The 21,804-nt window shown below is 41.1% G+C and overlaps 1 protein-coding gene across 23 annotated transcripts in view; it reads right to left on the bottom strand.

Annotated features, from left to right (window-relative positions):
* The window catches only part of cast (calpastatin), a 104,189-nt gene extending 84,464 nt beyond the window's left edge, over positions 1-19,725 (bottom strand). For 9 of the 23 annotated variants that reach the window (XM_052473872.1, XM_052473875.1, XM_052473887.1 and 6 more), the window contains exons 1-2: positions 19,573-19,724; positions 17,413-17,502 (exon numbers count right to left, since the gene is read on the bottom strand). In XM_052473872.1, coding sequence (XP_052329832.1) covers positions 17,413-17,502; positions 19,573-19,626 — 144 coding nt within the window. In that variant the 5' untranslated portion in view covers positions 19,627-19,724. Of the gene's footprint in view, positions 1-17,412; positions 17,503-18,843; positions 18,883-19,572 lie in introns of those variants that run through there. The other 14 variants (XM_052473885.1, XM_052473889.1, XM_052473884.1 and 11 more) reach the window with 4 other exon arrangements.
* Positions 19,726-21,804: the final 2,079 nt, after the last annotated feature.

Genomic DNA, 21,804 nt, shown 5'->3' with positions numbered 1-21,804 from the left:
TTGTGCAAACAACAGGCAAGCTCATTACGTGGAGGAGGAAGGGGCATTTTTTCTATCAAAATATGGCCAAGTTCAACTTGGACTTTCTAGACTGTGTTATCATAACCACCAATGGTTAGAGGCTCCTGGAAGAGGATAGCATTCCACTGTCGGGAGACTAGCACACAGAATCAAAACAAAGAAGTCACATAGCTTCTATTGCAGCTTCTCAGTAGCTATGCTTAGTTCTTGGGTGTGCAAAGATCTGCCACAAATAGCTCTGTGAGGACTGAAGGTATGGGTGTTACCTTTACCTGCCTTCATTCGACTCGCTTGTCTTAAAGAAACAACTTTTAATTTGATGTGAGTCCTCAATGTGACACCTATTCACAAAATTTGAATAGTTTGTATGTCAGAAACATGGTGTTTGTCCATAGTCCTGGTCTATATACAATGCAATGTGCTTTGAGTGGACTGTAGATAAAGGGAACGCAAACAAGTTCGACATAAATGTAAATATCCACCTGCCTTGCATGCAGGTATTGCACGTGAAGGCATCCGTATCTATTATCTTTCCCTCATGCCAAAAACAGAATTTAAGACAAGATTGTGGTGTAATTATAAACTGCTGAGAGTGCACAGAACAATCCCCTCACTCCATTTTATCGCAGATAAATATACCTAATCCATGACCTCACTATGTTCCTGTGGGTAATCTTTGGGTGGGGTGGGTAGACAATGCAGTCTTTGAGTGAGTCATTGTGATAGAATGACAGACCACTTGATCTGTGACCTTCGTCCCTCAGAAGTGAATTACCAGCTGTAGTCTCTGTATTAAACTACTAGCTAGGCGTAGTCTCAGTATTAAACTACTAGCTGGGTGTAGTCTCAGTATTAAACTACTAGCTAGATGTAGTCTCAGTATTAAACTACTAGCTAGGTGTAGTCTCTGTATTAAACGACTAGCTAGGTGTAGTCTCCGTATTTAACTACTAGCTAGGTGTAGTCTCCGTATTAAACTACTAGCAAGGTGTAGTCTCTGTATTAAACTACTAGCTTGGTGTAGTATTAAACTCTAGCTAGGTGTAGTCTCAGTATTAAACTACTAGCTGGGTGTAGTCTCAGTATTAAACTACTAGCTAGGTGGAGTCTCAGTATTAAACTACTAGCTAGGTGTAGTCTCAGTATTAAACTACTAGCTAGGTGGAGTCTCAGTATTAAACTACTAGCTAGGTGTAGTCTCAGTATTAAACTACTAGCTAGGTGTAGTCTCAGTATTAAACTACTAGCTAGATGTAGTCTCAGTATTAAACTACTAGCTAGGTGGAGTCTCTGTATTAAACGACTAGCTAGGTGTAGTCTCCGTATTTAACTACTAGCTAGGTGTAGTCTCTGTATTAAACGACTAGCTAGGTGTAGTCTCCGTATTAAACTACTAGCTAGGTGTAGTCTCAGTATTAAACTACTAGCTAGGTGGAGTCTCAGTATTAAACTACTAGCTAGGTGTAGTCTCAGTATTAAACTACTAGCTAGGTGTAGTCTCAGTATTAAACTACTAGCTAGATGTAGTCTCAGTATTAAACTACTAGCTAGGTGTAGTCTCTGTATTAAACGACTAGCTAGGTGTAGTCTCCGTATTTAACTACTAGCTAGGTGTAGTCTCCGTATTAAACTACTAGCAAGGTGTAGTCTCTGTATTAAACTACTAGCTTGGTGTAGTCTCCGTATTAAACTACTAGCTAGGTGTAGTCTCAGTATTAAACTACTAGCTGGGTGTAGTCTCAGTATTAAACTACTAGCTAGGTGGAGTCTCAGTATTAAACTACTAGCTAGGTGTAGTCTCAGTATTAAACTACTAGCTAGGTGGAGTCTCAGTATTAAACTACTAGCTAGGTGTAGTCTCAGTATTAAACTACTAGCTAGGTGTAGTCTCAGTATTAAACTACTAGCTAGATGTAGTCTCAGTATTAAACTGCTAGCTAGGTGTAGTCTCTGTATTAAACGACTAGCTAGGTGTAGTCTCCGTATTTAACTACTAGCTAGGTGTAGTCTCAGTATTAAACTACTAGCTAGGTGGAGTCTCAGTATTAAACTACTAGCTAGGTGTAGTCTCAGTATTTAACTACTAGCTAGGTGGAGTCTCAGTATTTAACTATTAGCTAGGTGTAGTCTCAGTATTAAACTACTAGCTAGGTGTAGTCTCAGTATTAAACTACTAGCTAGGTGGAGTCTCAGTATTAAACTACTAGCTAGGTGGAGTCTCAGTATTTAACTACTAGCTAGGTGTAGTCTCTGTATTAAAACTACTAGCTAGGTAGATGTAGTCTCAGTATTAAACTACTAGCTAGGTGGAGTCTCTGTATTAAACGACTAGCTAGGTGTAGTCTCCGTATTAAACTACTAGCTAGGTGTAGTCTCAGTATTAAACTACTAGCTAGTGTAGTCTCAGTCTAGGTGGAGTCTCAGTATTAAACTACTAGCTAGGTGTAGTCTCAGTATTAAACTACTAGCTAGGTGTAGTCTCAGTATTAAACTACTAGCTAGATGTAGTCTCAGTATTAAACTACTAGCTAGGTGTAGTCTCTGTATTCTAGCTAGGTGTAGTCTCCGTATTTAACTACTAGCTAGGTGTAGTCTCCGTATTAAACTACTAGCAAGGTGTAGTCTCTGTATTAAACTACTAGCTTGGTGTAGTCTCCGTATTAAACTACTAGCTAGGTGTAGTCTCAGTATTAAACTACTAGCTGGGTGTAGTCTCAGTATTAAACTACTAGCTAGGTGGAGTCTCAGTATTAAACTACTAGCTAGGTGTAGTCTCAGTATTAAACTACTAGCTAGGTGAGTCTCAGTATTAAACTACTACTAGGTGTAGTCTCAGTATTAAACTACTAGCTAGGTGTAGTCTCAGTATTAAACTACTAGCTAGATGTAGTCTCAGTATTAAACTGCTAGCTAGGTGTAGTCTCTGTATTAAACGACTAGCTAGGTGTAGTCTCCGTATTTAACTACTAGCTAGGTGTAGTCTCAGTATTAAACTACTAGCTAGGTGGAGTCTCAGTATTAAACTACTAGCTAGGTGTAGTCTCAGTATTTAACTACTAGCTAGGTGGAGTCTCAGTATTTAACTATTAGCTAGGTGTAGTCTCAGTATTAAACTACTAGCTAGGTGGAGTCTCAGTATTAAACTACTAGCTAGGTGGAGTCTCAGTATTTAACTACTAGCTAGGTGTAGTCTCTGTATTAAACGACTAGCTAGGTGTAGTCTCCGTATTAAACTACTAGCTAGGTGTAGTCTCAGTATTAAACTACTAGCTAGGTGGAGTCTCAGTATTAAACTACTAGCTAGGTGTAGTCTCAGTATTAAACTACTAGCTAGGTGTAGTCTCAGTATTAAACTACTAGCTAGATGTAGTCTCAGTATTAAACTACTAGCTAGGTGTAGTCTCTAAACGACTAGCTAGGTGTAAACTACTAGCTAGGTGTAGTCTCCGTATTAAACTACTAGCAAGGTGTAGTCTCTGTATTAAACTACTAGCTTGGTGTAGTCTTAAACTACTAGCTAGGTGTAGTCTCAGTATTAAACTACTAGCTGGGTGTAGTCTCAGTATTAAACTACTAGCTAGGTGGAGTCTCAGTATTAAACTACTAGCTAGGTGTAGTCTCAGTATTAAACTACTAGCTAGGTGTAGTCTCAGTATTAAACTACTAGCTAGATGTAGTCTCAGTATTAAACTACTAGCTAGGTGTAGTCTCTGTATTAAACGACTAGCTAGGTGTAGTCTCCGTATTTAACTACTAGCTAGGTGTAGTCTCCGTATTAAACTACTAGCAAGGTGTAGTCTCTGTATTAAACTACTAGCTTGGTGTAGTCTCCGTATTAAACTACTAGCTAGGTGTAGTTTCCGTATTAAACTACTAGCTAGGTGTAGTCTATGTATTAAACGACTAGCTAGGTGTAGTCTCAGAATTAAACTACCAGGTGTAGTCTCCGTATTAAACTACTAGCAAGGTGTAGTCTCAGTATTAAACTACTAGTGGGGTGTAGTCTCCGTATTAAACTACCAGGTGTAGTGTCAGTATTAAACTACTAGCTAGGTGTAGTCTCCGTATTAAACTACTAGCTAGGTGTAGTCTCAGTATTAAACTACTAGCTAGGTGTAGTCTCCGTATTAAACTACTAGCTAGGTGTAGTCTCAGTATTAAACTACTAGCTAGGTGTAGTCTCTGTATTAAACTACTAGCTCGGTGTAGTCTCCGTATTAAACTACTAGCTAGGTGTAGTCTCCATATTAAACTACTAGCTAGGTGTAGTCTATGCATTAAACGACTAGCTAGGTGTAGGCTCAGTATTAAACTACTAGCTCGGTGTAGTCTCCGTATTAAACTACTAGCTAGGTGTAGTCTCCGTATTAAACTACTAGCTAGGTGTAGTCTCTGTATTAAACTACTAGCTAGGTGTAGTCTCTGTATTAAACTACTAGCTAGGTGTAGTCTCCGTATTAAACTACTAGCAAGGTGTAGTCTCAGTATTAAACTACTAGCTAGGTGTAGTCTCTGTATTAAACTACTAGCTTGGTGTAGTCTCTGTATTAAACTACTAGCTAGGTGTAGTCTCTGTATTAAACTACTAGCTAGGTGTAGTCTCTGTCTTAAACTACTAGCTAGGTGTAGTCTCTGTATTAAACTACTAGCAAGGTGTAGTCTCAGTATTAAAGGTGTAGTCTCCGTATTAAACTACTAGCTAGGTGTAGTCTCTGTATTAAACTACTAGCTAGGTGTAGTCTCTGTATTAAACTACTAGCTAGGTGTAGTCTCTGTATTAAACTACTAGCTAGGTGTAGTCTCTGTATTAAACTACTAGCTAGGTGTAGTCTCTGTATTAAACTACTAGCTAGGTGTAGTCTCTGTATTAAACTACTAGCTAGGTGTAGTCTCTGTAATAAACTACTAGCAAGATGTAGTCTCAGTATTAAACTACTAGCTAGGTGTAGTCTCCGTATTAAACTACTAGCTAGGTGTAGTCTCTGTATTAAACTACTAGCTAGGTGTAGTCTCTGTATTAAACTACTAGCTAGGTGTAGTCTCCGTATTAAACTACTAGCAAGGTGTAGTCTCAGTATTAAACTACTAGCTAGGTGTAGTCTCTGTATTAAACTACTAGCTTGGTGTAGTCTCTGTATTAAACTACTAGCTAGGTGTAGTCTCTGTATTAAACTACTAGCTAGGTGTAGTCTCTGTATTAAACTACTAGCTAGGTGTAGTCTCTGTATTAAACTACTAGCAAGGTGTAGTCTCAGTATTAAAGGTGTAGTCTCTGTATTAAACTACTAGCTAGGTGTAGTCTCTGTATTAAACTACTAGCTAGGTGTAGTCTCTGTATTAAACTACTAGCTAGGTGTAGTCTCTGTAATAAACTACTAGCAAGATGTAGTCTCAGTATTAAACTACTAGCTAGGTGTAGTCTCAGTATTAAACTACCAGGTGTAGTCTCAGTATTAAACTACTAGCTAGGTGTAGTCTCAGTATTAAACTACTAGCTAGGTGTAGTCTCCTAATTAAACTACTAGCTAGGTGTAGTCTCAGTATTAAACTACCAGGTGTAGTCTCAGTATTAAACTTCTAGCTAGGTGTAGTCTCAGTATTAAACTACTAGCTAGGTGTAGTCTCAGTATTAAACTACCAGGTGTAGTCTCAGTATTAAACTACTAGGAGCAGTTCTAATACTGACCACGAGGCACCTTAGTCAATAGGTACCTCGAACCCACGCCACTCCCATTGCACCATATACCTAAGGACACTGAGTGTGAGAAACGGAGTAAGACCAGATGACTGAGATTGTGAAAGAACTCTATGGTACCTGTAAAATGATATTGAACGAACCAAGCAGTGAATTATATCTTCAGTGCATTGGTCAGGTAATAGAAACAGTATGCAAACACACAGGCTGGGTTTAGACCAATGATGTATATCAACCCTGAATAGTATGCATTGGCCATTGAGAGGAATGAATGGAATTCTACAGTATTTAAATTACATTTTTCAAAGATAAATGTACCTGTATTTTTGTTGTTGTCATGGGGACAGTAACATTAGTACTCTCAACAACAAAAATACTTTAGCTCACATAATATAATTTAAAAGTGTGCATTACGGTGTCTAACGAATGTAGACGAATGTAAATGCATTTCTATAGCTTTCAAAATATTTTTTTTACAATTGAGGAGTGCTAATATCACTGTGTGGTGGCTTCAATACAGCGCCCCCTGTCAGTCATCCAGGGTTTTATACACAATAGTTTTTATTACCAATAATTGGTATTTTGACCAATAACATCAGATAATTTCACATCAGATCATTTTCATAGCTGATCTAAGTGGTCAAAAGACCAATTAGTGAAAGAAAGATCAGAAGTGGGATGCCTGTCTAAATGCAGCCAGAGTAACCATTTTAGAACCTGGAGGCACCTGTTGCTATTGCAGATCCCACTTCTGCCACCAGTTGCATCTAAATGTGGCCTCACTACTCTTACAGCTTACATATTCAAACATACATAGATAGACACTGAGACACACAAACACACATTCCAGACTTGTCTTGTCCACACATCATCAAGCACACTCACGCTTTCAGACACACCTTTAAACATTTGTTGTGTAAGATCACCAAGCCTGTAAAACCAGCTGTTGCACCTATGGGAACAACATAGACATACTGGAACCTGTTTTGTTTTTACTTTATTTTCCCTTTATTTAAGCAGGGAGTCACCATTGAGACCAGGGTCTCTGTCACAAGAGAGCCTTGCCTACACAATTTCTTATACAAAAAGTAAAATCAAATACAATATAAAACAATTAAAATACATCACAACACAAATATTCAACAAAAACAATTACATTCCTTAATTAGAAGGTCCCCAATCTATATTTTAAATTGTCAGAGTGGCACCAGAACATCCAATTTAAATGTATTTTTTAGTTGGTTCCAGAAATGAGGTGCTTTAAAACAGATTTACCTCGTTCAGTGGAGACCCGAGGAACCTCAAGAGTTATACCAAATCCGTTCACAAGGTTGGTTCTTTTATATCTTAACAGAGAAGTTAGGTAAGTCGGAAGCTTGTGTAGTCGAGTTCTGTAAACAAAAAGGGAATAATGAAGTGATCTACGAGACTTTATTGAGGACCAGCCAACCTTTTAATACAGGATGCAGGGTTGAGTATTAAAACTGTCACCTGTGATAAAGTGAAGGGCGCTATGGCAGATGGATTCCAAAGGTTTAAGGCTGCTGCAATCTGATAAATGGTGTCACTATAGTCAAGAACTAGCAGGAAAGTTGACTGTAAATTTTGCTTCCTGCTATTTAGGGACAGAGATCTCTTTAAAAAGAGATTATTAACTAGCACAACTGTATTTGTGTTTTTACATAAAGTCTGTCAATCCAAATGCCGAGATACAGTGCCTTGCGAAAGTATTCGGCCCCCTTGAACTTTGCGACCTTTTGCCACATTTCAGGCTTCAAACATAAAGATATAAAACTGTATTTTTTTGTGAAGAATCAACAACAAGTGGGACACAATCATGAAGTGGAACGACATTTATTGGATATTTCAAACTTTTTTAACAAATCAAAAACTGAAAGATTGAGCGTGCAAAATTATTCAGCCCCCTTAAGTTAATACTTTGTAGCTCCACCTTTTGCTGCGATTACAGCTGTAAGTCGCTTGGGGTATGTCTCTATCAGTTTTGCACATCGAGAGACTGACATTTTTTCCCATTCCTCCTTGCAAAACAGCTCGAGCTCAGTGAGGTTGGATGGAGAGCATTTGTGAACAGCAGTTTTCAGTTCTTTCCACAGATTCTCGATTGGATTCAGGTCTGGACTTTGACTTGGCCATTCTAACACCTGGATATGTTTATTTTTGAACCATTCCATTGTAGATTTTGCTTTATGTTTTGGATCATTGTCTTGTTGGAAGACAAATCTCCGTCCCAGTCTCAGGTCTTTTGCAGACTCCATCAGGTTTTCTTCCAGAATGGTCCTGTATTTGGCTCCATCCATCTTCCCATCAATTTTAATCATCTTCCCTGTCCCTGCTGAAGAAAAGCAGGCCCAAACCATGATGCTGCCACCACCATGTTTGACAGTGGGGATGGTGTGTTCAGGGTGATGAGCTGTGTTGCTTTTACGCCAAACATAACATTTTGCATTGTTGCCAAAAAGCTCAATTTTGGTTTCATCTGACCAGAGCACCTTCTTCCACATGTTTGGTGTGTCTCCCAGGTGGCTTGTGGCAAACTTTAAACAACACTTTTTATGGATATCTTTAAGAAATGGCTTTCTTCTTGCCACTCTTCCATAAAGGCCAGATTTGTGCAATATACGACTGATTGTTGTCCTATGGACAGAGTCTCCCACCTCAGCTGTAGATCTCTGCAGTTCATCCAGAGTGATCATGGGCCTCTTGGCTGCATCTCTGATCAATCTTCTCCTTGTATGAGCTGAAAGTTTAGAGGGACGGCCAGGTCTTGGTAGATTTGCAGTGGTCTGATACTCCTTCCATTTCAATATTATCGCTTGCACAGTGCTCCTTGGGATGTTTAAAGCTTGGGAAATATTTTTGTATCCAAATCCGGCTTTAAACTTCTTCACAACAGTATCTCGGACCTGCCTGGTGTGTTCCTTGTTCTTCATGATGCTCTCTGCGCTTTTAACGGACCTCTGAGACTATCACAGTGCAGGTGCATTTATACGGAGACTTGATTACACACAGGTGGATTGTATTTATCATCATTAGTCATTTAGGTCAACATTGGATCATTCAGAGATCCTCACTGAACTTTTGGAGAGAGTTTGCTGCACTGAAAGTAAAGGGGCTGAATAATTTTGCACGCCCAATTTTTCAGTTTTTGATTTGTTAAACAAGTTTGAAATATCCAATAAATGTCGTTCCACTTCATGATTGTGTCCCACTTGTTGTTGATTCTTCACAAAAAAGTACAGTTTTATATCTTTATGTTTGAAGCCTGAAATGTGGCAAAAGGTCGGAAAGTTCAAGGGGGCCGAATACTTTCGCAAGGCATTGTATTTATCGGCGGGAACCCAATCGATGGAAAAACCATCTAATGAATAAATATGTAGTACATTTGAAACATTTTTGCAAGAATTACAGAACAATGTGTTTTTAGTCTTGCCCGCATTAAATACAACTTCTAAACCAACCAGGGCTTTCTGTACGGCAACAAAGTCAGATTGCAGCTCTAACATTTTTTTTCTCTTCACATTTTCAAACAGTCCATTTATATTATCCAACGGTGCTATACATTTGGGTGAGGTTTTTTTCTTGCCTGAGTAGCCTCATTTCACTGCCAAAAATAAAATTAAACCATCTAGTGTTTAGCGAAATAACAACACAATGTCAAATACAGGGGGCCTAGTCAAATAATTAACATCCAATCACATTAACCTTTACTCTTTCGCAGGAATTCCACGAACAGTCTGTATGTAGTCAAACGTAGCTGCTGCTCATGTGGGTATCTGTACTGATGGCGCAAAAGCCAAGACAGGGAGACATAGTGGAGTGGTAACGCGCGTGCAAGCAAATCCACCGAGAGGCTCTTGCTGCCAAGGGAATGCCTGACAGCTTGAAAGACGTTTTGGACACTACAGTGAAATTTTTTAACTTTATTAAAGCAAGGCCCCTGAATTCTCTTGTATTTTCTGCACTATGCAATGATATGGGCAGCGACCACGTACCGCTGTTACAACATACAGAAGTGCGCTGGTTATCAAGTGGCAAAGTATTGACACGTTTTTTGGGGGAATTGAGAGACGAGCTTTAAGTTTTTTTTACTGACCATAATTTTTACTTGTCTGACTGCTTGCATGATGATGAGTTTCTCATACAACTGGCCTATCTGGGTGATGTTTTTTCTCGCCTGAATGATCTGAATCTAGGATTACAGGGACTTTCCGCAACTATATTCAACGCGCGGGACAAAATTGAGGCTATGATTAAGAAGTTGGAGCTCTTCTCTGTCTGCATTAACAAGGACAACACACAGGTCTTTCCATCATTGTATGATTTTTTGTGTGCAAATGAACTCAACCTTACGGACAATGTCAAATGTGATAAAGTGAAGCACCTTAGTGAGTTGTGTGCGCAATTACACAGGTACTTTCCCAAAACGGCTGACACAAACAACTAGATTTGTTATCCCTTTCATGCCCTGCCTCCAGTCCACTTACCGATATCTGAACAAGAGAGCCTCATCGAAATTGCAACAAGTTCTGTGAAAATTTAATCAGAAGCCACTGCCAGATTTCTGGATTGGGCTGCGCTCAAAGTATCCTGCCTTGGCAAATTGCGCTGTTAAGACACTGATCCCCTTTGCAATCATGTACCTATGTGAGAGTGGATTCTCGGCCCTCACTAGAATGAAAACTAAATACAGGCACAGACTGTGTGGAAAATTATTTAAGACAGACTTTTTCCAATACAACCCAACATTGCAGAGTTATGTACATCCTTTAAAGCACACCCTTTTCATTAACCTGTGGTGATTTATTCACAATTTGGGTTTTATGTAAGATGGTTAAATAAAGAGCAAAATTATTGATTATTATTTGTGTGCTGGTCCTATAAGAACTCTTTGTCACTTCCCACAAGCCGGGTTGTGACAAAAACACACTCATTCTTATGTTTAATAAATGTATAGCATAGTGTGTGTGGCAGGCTTACAATGATGGCAAAAAAACATTTAAGTGCGGGCTGACCCTAGTGCTAGAGGGGGTACGCAGCTGGAGGTTGAATGTTTGAAGGGGTACGGGACTATAAAAAGTTTGGGAACCACTGATCTAGAACAAGCGTAGCAGCTGGAACTATGCAATGTCCAGGTCTAAATCCAGACTGGTGAACATTTAGAATAGAATGAGAAGTTTAAAGTTATTAGCTGAGAGTTGGCCAAGGATTCTAAAACTTTGGAAAAGCAAGTTAACTAACGTCCAATTTCCGTACGTCAGAATGATCTCTTCCTTTGTGTAGGGGGGAGGACATGAGCCGTTTCCTAAATCTTAGGGATAACACCAGAAACAATTGTCAAGTTAATATAGGTTAATTATTCTGCAATAAGTAGGGATCAAGATAATCATTGATTTTTGCAAGGCGCTTAGTACATTATATACATAAAATGGTTCAAATGAAACTAGAGAATGTGTATCTGCGATTGCATAATTGAATATAGTCTGTTGAGGTAAATAAGGTACTCCCAGAAACTATTATTTCAAATTGATGGCCAGCTGAGGCAAAATGGTCATTTAAAAACACCAAATGGTGGCGTTTTGTTTCAGAGATTTGACTACTTTTGTCCACCAAGTGTCGGTAATAATCATTGTGAACTAGCTCGATTTGAATCACTTGATAAGATATATTTAAATTAAAGTCAATAACATGAAGCAAATCTAAATTCTCTGAAGGGAATTAGTGTGCACATATTTGAATGTTGTGCATGTATGTACTTTTGCATGCGCCCTCCATGCATGTCTGGGTGCGTTATTGAAAGCTAGAAGATTGTGACAGTCTGCTCTGGGGCAGGTTAGTGTCCACCCTGGTTCTATAAGGGCACAAGGTGAGACCCAGATGCAAACACGGGAGGCAGATGGTTAGAGTCTTTGTAGTTTATTTATAATCCAAAAGGAGTAGGCAAGAGAATGGTCGTGGACAGGCAAAAGGTCAAAACCAGATTCTGAGTCCAAGAGGTAAATAGTGGAAGACAGGCTCAATGTCAGGGTAGGCAGGTTGGTATGGTGTCCAGGAAAACAGGCAAGGGTCAAAACCGGGAAGACAAGAAAAAGAGAATAGAAAACATGCTGGTTGACATGAAAACATACAAGACGAACTGGCATAGAGAGACAGTAAACACAGGAATAAATACACTCTGGAAAATAAGCAACACCTGGAGGAGGTGGAGACAATCACAAGAACAGGTGAAACAGATCCGTGCGTGACAGTACCCCCCTCCCCCTTTAGGGACGCCACCTGGCATCCTACTTGGACACATACCTGGCTGACCAGGGTGTCGGTGGCGAGGGGAGAATTTTTAAAAATGTTTAATATTGGCAATGAAGGCCAGGTCCAGGATGTCTTTAGCAAGAACCCAGCACCTCTCCTCAGGACCATAAACCTCCCAGTCATCCAGGTACTAGAAACCCCTGCCCTGTGGTCGAACCCTCAGGAGGCGTCTCACCGTATATGCCTGCTGGCCATCGATGACTCAGGGGAGAGATGGGCCTAGAAAACGGAAGACAGAGGACTGTGAGACAAGGGCTTAATCCTGGACACATGAAGTAGGGTGAACACGGAGGGGACGGGGCAACAGCAGATGGACAGCAGTGGGACGAATGACTCTCGAAATGGGGAAAGGACCAATGAAACGGGGGAAAGTTTACAGGATTCTGCCCGAAGGGGTAGGTCCCGGGTGCACAACCATACCCTCGGCCCGACAGCGAGGAGCCAGAGTCCGGTGGCGATCTGCATGTCAACGATACCTGGAGGTTGTCTTGAGAAGAGCCACCCGAGCTCTTTTCCAGGTACGCCGAACATCTGGGCTGAAGGTACGTATGTTGACCTCCACTTATTGCTCTGGAAAGAGCAGGGGCTGATATCCAACGGAGCATTCGAAGGGGGACAGTCCAGTAGCCGAGCAGGGGAGAGTGTTCCTGGCATATTCCACCCAGACCAGTTGCTGACTTGAGGTGGTGGGGTTACTGGCAACAAGACACCGGAGTACCATCTTCATATCTTGATTAGCTCGCGCCGACTGGCCGTTGGACTGGGGATGAAACCCGGAGGACTTGCTGGCTGACAACCTGATAAGGGTGCAGAACGCCATCCAGAACCGGGACGAAAACTGAGGACCCCGATCTGAGACAATGTCGACCGGAAGTCCATGGATTCGGAAGACGTTGAGCTGGGCAGTCTCCTTGGCGAAAGGTAATTTAGGAAGAGGGATAAAATGGGTGGCCTTGGAGAACCTGTCAACCACCATCAGGATTGGGGTGTTACCATCTGACGGAGGAAGCCCGGTAACAAAATCCAGGGAAATATGGGACCGGGGGCGATGGAGAGAGACCAGACAGAGCTTAACATGTAGTCTTGCTTTGGGAACCCACCATGCATGCAGCGACAAAGGCCGAGACATCAGGAGCCATGGTGGGCCACCAGAAGTGCTGTCGGAGAAAAGCCAGGGTACGACGAGTACCAGGACGACAGTTAAGCCTGGAGGAGTGAGCCGATTCCAGGACTTGGGACCGAATCAGGAACGAACATCCGGTTAGCCAGGCCTCCCCAGAGTCCGGCTGGGAATGTTGTGCTTTGCGAAACAGAGCCTCAATACCCCAGACAACCGCAGCCGCCAAACATGAGACATTTTACCAGCTGATTAACTGATGTTGTCGCACCCGTTGTTTTCTTAGTTAACTCTCCAAATCAACACCTGTGATTACTTTATGCCTCGCTGTATGTCTCTCTCCTATGTCAATATGCCTTGTATACTGTTGTTTAGGTTAGTTATCATTGTTTTAGTTTACAATGGAGCCCCTAGATCCACTCATTATACCTCTGATACCTCCTTTGTTCCACCTCCCACACATGCGGTGACCTCACGCATTATAACCAGCTTATCCAGAGATACAACCTCTCTTATCATCACTCAGTGTCTGGGCTTACCTCCGCTGTACCCATACCCCACCATACCCCTGTCTGCACATTATGCCCTGAATCTATTCTACCACGCACAGAAATCTGCTCCTTTAATTCTTTGTCCCCAACGGACCTCTGGCAGTCGCTTTGGGGGTACCACAGGGTTAAATTCTTGGCCCGACTCTTTTCTCTGTATATATCAATGATGTCGCTCTTGCTGTGGGCGATTCCCTGATCCACCTCTACGCAGACGACACCATTCTGTATACTTCTGGCCCTTCCTTGGACACTGTGCTAACTAACCTCCAAACGAGCTTCAATGCCATACAACACTCCTTCCGTGGCCTCCAACTGCTCTTGAACGCTAGTAAAACCAAATGCATGCTTTTCAACCGTTCGCTGCCCGCACCCGCCCGCCCGACTAGCATCACCACCCTGGATGGTTCCGACCTAGAATATGTGGACAACTATAACTACCTAGGTGTCTGGCTAGACTGTAAACCCTCCTTCCAGACTCATATTAAACATCTCCAATCAAATATATTACCCCCTTATATTTATTTTCAGTATATGTTTAATGCAAGCAATAAGCAGAATACATTATTGGTGGCCTCAGTGGCGGTGTGGTTCAGCACACATATGCCAGAGTCAGCATGGGTTCCAATCTAAGATCAACAAAATCGTTTTTGGATAAGCTCAAATGCACAAATATCTTGACAGCTTTATAAAATTAATTATTAAATCCTCATAATATAGGCTTACATTCCACAAGGATGACATCAAATGCCGGCATCAAACTGAAAGTACAGCAGTCAATCACCTGATGGCCCAAATCAGCTCATCAACTCGGCCAGGGAAACACAAACAGTAGCCTGTTATTGTTTTTCACACCTTTCATTGTTTGACAAAGGATAGGCTAATGGCTGGCCTACAGAATGTATTGGAATATGATCTAATAACAAAGGGGATATTGCAACCATCGATGGCACTAGATTAACGCCAGCTGATGTCTTGTTAAACCATCAATACATGATAAATTCACCGGCACAGCTGATCTCAAGTGCAAACATTATTGGTCACCTCATTCCAGATCCCTAAAAGATGCTGTCGGTGTTAGTCTAGCTTGCAACCACAGTCTTTCAAGATATGTTCGCCCTCTGGTTGGTTTTATCATCGGAGTGTAGCCTACTGTTATTATTTTATTTGTGTCCTATACATGTTATCCATTAAATACAACTGTCTTTAAAATAAAAGTGTCTGGTATGGTCATTTCTTATCAAGATCGGGGTAAAATATCCCTGTACTGTCCATATTTTAAATGTGTAACTAAGTCAAGTCAATTTAGTTATTTTTCAAAGCAACTCTTTCATGCGGCATTGCGCTCCATTCCATAGGCTACCTCACTATTCTCAATGTCATCTTGTTTTACATCTGATATTATAGGCCTGTGTGTCATTTGTTTTGATAGGCTAGGGTAGCCTAGAGTTTAGGTGTAGCCTGCTGTACGGCTGCATTTTGGATAAACTTGACATCTGTATGTCGTAGTGGAGACCAATATCTATCTTGTGTTATTTAGCTATATGAAACGCCACATGTTAATATGTATGGATGCATTTCAGATACATTTGTGTAGATCGGAATATTGTTGTAACATGACCTACAGGCCAGCAATAGCAGTAGAACATGTATTAATAATCTGTCTTGTGCTTTTTTTAACCAGCTCGCACTGGTCCGAGTGACTCGACTGCCCCTGCACGGAAAGAAAACTGTAGGTTTTCAAAGCTCATTTGAATTTCATGATGCGCAGAAAAATATCTGTGACAAAAGATGATCAAATTAAGACCCAACATCTGTACTGGGCTGTTTTCCCTTGGCCTGGGCTGCGTGTTTCTGTCTGTGTAACTGGAGTCTCGGGTGAAGTGGGGCTCCTCACTATATTTAGATACATGTCGTTCATTACAGTCCCATACTGCTCAAATCCCACCAGACCTGGAACCACTGCCAAACGCTATGTCATAAGTCCCCTGGTCCCCTCATAAGTCCCTTCAGCTAGAAATGAATACAGATCTAATCAGTAGTATTTCTGTCTGTAATAAAGCCCTTTTGTAGGGAAAAACTCATTCTGATTGGCTGGGCCTGGCTCCTCAGTGGGTCATCCTATGCCATCCCAGGCCCACCCATGCCCAGTCATGTGAAATCCATAGATTAGGGCCTCATTTATTTATTTAGATTGACTGATTTCCTTATATGTACTGTAACTCAACAAAATCTTTAAAATGTAGACTAAAAACTTGTACAGAAGTAAGAACCAAAAAAACAAAGTCCCAGAGAGCCTTGTGAACCCAAATCACTGAGATGGCTAATGAAAGGGATCCCATCAAGTGGATGGTGAAATTAGCAGCCTGCATGACCACCTGTTGCACCACTCATTCCTGTAACTGAGCACATGCCTCTTTACCCCACTCGAGGGCGATAAAGTCTCCAGAGTGAAAGTCTGGCTGTTGACTCCCAGGCTAACACAGTTCTGTGAAAAAGTATTTGCCCCTTTTCTAATTTTATCTACTTTTGCATATTTTTAATACTGAAATTCAAATCTTCAACCAAAACCTAATATCAAGGGAGCCTGAGTGAACAAATAACACAACAATTGCATAATTATTTCATTTATTTCATAAACAAAGATATGCAACACCCAATGCCCCTGTGTGAAAAAGTAATTGCCCCCTTACACTCAATAACTGGTTGTGCCACTTTTAGCTCCAACCAAAAGCTTCCTGTAGTTGTTGATCCGTCTCTCACGTCGCTGTGGAGGATTTTGTCCGACTCATCCATGCAGAACTGCTTTAACTCAGTGATATTTGTGAGTTTCCAAGCATTTGACTAGGCCATTCCAAAGCTTAAAATTTGTTGTACTTTTTGTTCATGGTCCCCCATTTTAGAAGAGCAAAAGTATTGGGACTAATTCAACTACGTGTATTAAAATAGTTAAAATTAAAGTATTTGGTCCCATAAATTTACAGCCAAAAGGACAGAAAATGCTTCACTGTCCTGTCACATCTGCTCCTGCAATGCCCTCTAGTGCTCATCCTGTGTCTCCTTGACCTGCCACCACTCCCCCAGTGCTCTCTCCCTCTGTGTGTGTGTGTGTGGGGGGGGGTGCAACCGGTTCCCTAATCAAGACCTCTGCATATACTCAGTCCTGCCTCTTCCACACTGCCAGATCGTAATCTCTGCTCAGTCAGTCCATGTTTCTAGCCGGTTGTTCCTGGTTTCCCCTTGCCTGACGCTGTTTTCCGCTCTGCTACAGTTCTGTCCGCTCTGACTCTGGTCCCTGTCTCCAGTCCAACTTCCTGTCAGTCCTGCTACTTTGTCCTGGATTCCCCACTCTACGGCTCCCTTGGATTCCACTCCGGACCTGCTTACTGTGGTCCTACACCTCTCGCTCCAGCCTCAGCCTCCGCACCTGGTTTCCTGCAACCCGCCTTAGCTTCCCTTGGCCTGCACTCAATCTTTCCCCTGTGTTTCAATAAATACCTTGGTTACCTCATCCCAGTCTCCGCATCGGAGTCTGCTCTTGGGTTCACCTGTTCTGCTCCGCGTGACAACTTTTTCACGACACTGTAGGTCTTTACTTCTCAGTCAGTTATTCATCACATAAGTGTAGTTGAGTGCACCACATCTGCACTAACAGTGGTAATTGGCATGCACCATGATGTGAACATTGTTTAGAAGGGTCTTACCTGAGCTTTAGAGGCTGCAGCAGCTTGAGTATTATAGGGCCTGTCATCCACCTGCTGCTCTCCAAGTGTGGTACTAGAGGCTGTTCTCTGCTGCAAAAGACACACACATGTCCCTGTTCAGAAAGCTATACTGGAAATATATAAATACTAGTTTAAATTATTTAAAACAAATCCCTAAAATACATTTTTTGATACTAAGTGCATTAATTATATGGGAAGTGGGAATTGTACAAATATTGAATTCAATTGAATTTCACAGATTACATGTTTTTACAATTCCATTCAAACAGTCCAAACAATTTAATTCCAATTAAATTCCAATTCTGTGAAGATTGTTGAAATTCAAATTGAAATACAATAACTAACTGTACCCTTGGAAAGTTCTACGGTCTGCTCTTGTTGTTGGCTATCTACCCGAGCATTCCGTTACAGCCACAGAAAACAACCTGGGTCTGGGAAGGAAGTGGTCATCTCCACCTATTGTTGTCTGATAGGTTACTAGCATTGTTTTGGATATTACAGTAAAGTCCCTAACTTTCAGTAAAGCCATAATTGTTATGAAGCCAATGAAGTAATGCTCCATTTTCTTTGAAAGCCAGGATCGTCGGTTTGATTCCTGATGGGGCCACCCATACAAAAAAATCTATGCACGCATGACTAAGTCTGTTTGGATAAAAGCATCTGCTAAATGCCATTTATTATTAATATTATTATACCCATTTATTATATTCTAAGAGTGACATTTACGTGTCATAACAGCCAACTTCAAGCCAACTAACATAACCCTGTCAAATTATACTGTAAAAAGTTCAATCAAAATTCAGATGGTGGTATGTAACTGCCATATTGGTGTCACAAATTTTTTTTTTTTAACCTTTATTAACAAAAATTATCTCCTTATGTGCCAATATGTGCAAGTGAAGATGTAAATAACAAATAATGAATCTGTCTCAACTTGAACTTGCACACTCAGGAGATGTTCAGAGACTGGATATACTGTAATGTTTTATCCAAATAAGAGTTAAAGGTAATGAGTGATCAACACCAATGTCTCTCCATACATGTAAAATTCCAAGCAATGGTGCCTGCAGCTGAATGTGTATTTTATCATATCTAAAGTTAAAACAGTCACACACCCTACTAAATTATGTTCTAGCCTGCCAAGAAATGTGTCCCAACCCTTTTTTATGCTACATAACATGTGATTCATTTCACATCACAGCTTCTTGTGTATTCTACTACTCATTGTAAACTAATAAATCAACTTTACCAAGACAATAGTTGGAATGGCTGTTTTGTTTCCAACAGTGGAAGTATTTTAAGTGTCTAAAATAATGCTGCTTCACATGCCCAGATATATTACTGCCTGAAGGATGTTATGTTAATTTAGACGTTGAATGAGAAATAGCTGGCTAATAGCCATATACTCACAAGGCAGCATCCAATAGGCAGCATACGCCATGGGAAAAACGGTGAGAAGCAGTTAAGATGAGAAGAATCGACTATAGCCTACGGATACCTCTGTCCGAACATGTGTAGCCTCTAGTCTAGCCTGTTTCTCGTGTCTTTTTTAAGCAGAATTATTTCCCATACGTTTCGGGAACATAACGATCTTACCCTAAACGAAGTGTCTATATGGGGCGGTTGTGGTGATGTCAAGTGACTGCTAGGTTTGCATTCTACGGCATATTGCTTTGTCTTTTTAGATACGTTTAACCGACGAGTCTATCGTTTCCGCAAAACCAATTGACAGTCGAGTGTAGAACTGCATTCACAGCCTTTCATCCAAAACCATAATACGTGTTTTGGGTTGCGCAATTCGTGCGTAATGCAAAAACACGTTTTTTTTAAAGCCCCAAACAAAGCCAGATTCTTGTAATATAGCCTATTCCTTTATCCATAAGGATATCAGCAAATCGTTTCTTAAAGTTTGTCACAAAAAGTACGACATCTACCTGGCTACGAGTTAGATGACGCCAATTGAGGCAAAACTCGCGCTTACTCTTCGGACATTCCTGCATCCAAACGCATGCATGTGTTGGAACGTTGCTTTATCGATTGCACAGTTATGGCCACCTCTAGGTCTAGGTCTCTTAATTTTAAAAAGTTGACTGAAAAAGTAGCCTAAACTGCAAAAATAATTTTAAACGGAAAACTCACCTCCTGTGACTTTTTATGATGGCCATGGGCATGGCTTCTCTTTTTGTGCGGCATTGCTGGAACGCTAATATCTTATTTTCTATTGCCAAATGTTAACGGTGGCCCAACAGATATACTTCTGTGAACAGAATGAGTCAAATCTGCCCCTCTGGTGGGAAAGTACTTGCCCCTCCCGCCAATAACTATTTCTTCACCTATGTTTTTGCTACGTTGCCTATGACAAAATCTGCTCAAATGAAATCAGTGTGTGTGTGTGTGTGATATAAATGCCTCATGAGTTTAGTTCGACTGTAGTACCCCATCGAAACCCCAAATATACGCTTGTTTTACTTCAATGCTTGTAAACAAAGTAAATGTAAACAAACACTACATAGCCTCAAAACATGGTTACGTTTGCTATCATGGATCGTCAGATTGCATCCATAGCTCTGTCTATGAATTTGAGATTAGTTACATTTCTCCGGCCCCATTCCCCAGTTTTTTACCGAAACAGGCTTCAACTGCTGATTAACGCTTTACGAAACTGAGGCTTTTGTATTTAGTTTCTTATCAGATATTACCACTCCTTGCTGTAGTTCCCCAGTAACTGTAATAGATCAACAAACCACCCATAACACGTACACAGTAGCCTAATTTGAAACCACATCCCAATCATGTTTTTAGTGGAGTAAAAATGTAAGACGGGGAAGGGTCAAAGCCAAATCCTCAAGCATAGGTTACATTTGGTATCCTGAGTGGCGCAGCGGTTAATACACTGCATCTCAGTGCTTCAATTATCACTACTGACACCCTGGTTCAAATCCAGGCTGTATCACAATTGGTTTGGCTGGTATAGGCCGTCATTGTAAATACGAATTTGTTCTTAACTGACTTGCCAGAATAAATCAATAAAATAAAAAATCTATATAGGAACATATATCTGATCTATCAAATCAATCAAATCAAATGTATTTATATAGCCCTTTGTACATCAGCTGATATCTCAAAGTGCTGTACAGAAACCCAGCCTAAAAACCCCAAACAGCAAGCAATGCAGGTGTAGAAGCACGGTGGCAAGGAAAAACTCCCTAGAAAGGCCAAAACCTAGGAAGAAACCTAGAGAGGAACCAGGCTATGTGGGGTGGCCAGTCCTCTTCTGGCTGTGCCGGGTGGAGATTTTAACAGAACATGGCCAAGATGTTCAAATGTTCATAAATGACCAGCGCATGGTCCAATAATAATAAGGCAGAACAGTTGAAACTGGAGCAGCAGCACGGCCAGGTGGACTGGGGACAGCAAGGAGTCATCATGTCAGGTAGTCCTGAGGCATGGTCCTAGGGCTCAGGTCCTCCGAGAGAAAGAGAGAATTAGAGAGAGCACACTTAAATTCACACAGGACACCGAATAGGACAGGAGAAGTACTCCAGATATAACAAACTGACCCTAGCCCCCGACACATAAACTACTGCAGCATAAATACTGGAGGCTGAGACAGGAGGGTTCAGGAGACACTGTGGCCCCATCCGAGGACACCACCGGACAGGGCCAAACAGGAAGGATATAACCCCACCCACTTTGCCAAAGCACAGCCCCCACACCACTAGAGGGATATATTCAACCACCAACTTACCATCCTGAGACAAGGCTGAGTATAGCCACAAAGATCTCCGCCACGGCATTGATGACAGCTTCACTAGTGTATTGTTGGTCTAATAGTCAGCTGTCTTTTTATCTAGATTGTGGAATTTTCTTTCTTTCGCTTAGGCTACTAAATGGAAAGAGATGTTCTCTCGGTTGTAAACATACTCTTGGAGCTTTCACAGTCTTTCAGACCAGAGTGAGAAGCCACACCCCGTAATTACAGAGAACGTAGTCACCACCACGATTGTTTTGATTACGATCCCAGTAGGAGTTCTATCGGTTATGCCACCTGGTGGTATTCAATGATACTGGTTGGCGCGGGGATGTTTCGTCGTGGATATTCCCACACATTTGATCTAAATTCACAAATGAATCATTATATTCTCAACACAAACACCTGCGATAAAGCTTCCTCAAAAACGGAAGCGTTTTTAGGTTTAAAGTCCGTAAGGGGTGTTGTCTTATGTACGACTTCATTTGGGTAGCCAACAAAATACTTTTCCACAAATATAACTTTGAATCCACAACTCAACAACATCCTTGGTGTAATTAATGGCTAAGATGTTAGACTGACAGTCCTAGGTATACGGATAAAATACAGTAATTGGTTGC

The sequence above is a fragment of the Oncorhynchus keta genome, chromosome 21 (genome assembly GCF_023373465.1).
Source record: "Oncorhynchus keta strain PuntledgeMale-10-30-2019 chromosome 21, Oket_V2, whole genome shotgun sequence".
NCBI lineage: Eukaryota > Metazoa > Chordata > Actinopteri > Salmoniformes > Salmonidae > Oncorhynchus > Oncorhynchus keta.
Note: the sequence above shows the minus strand (reverse complement) of the source record. Positions and strands in the feature narration are given on the sequence as shown.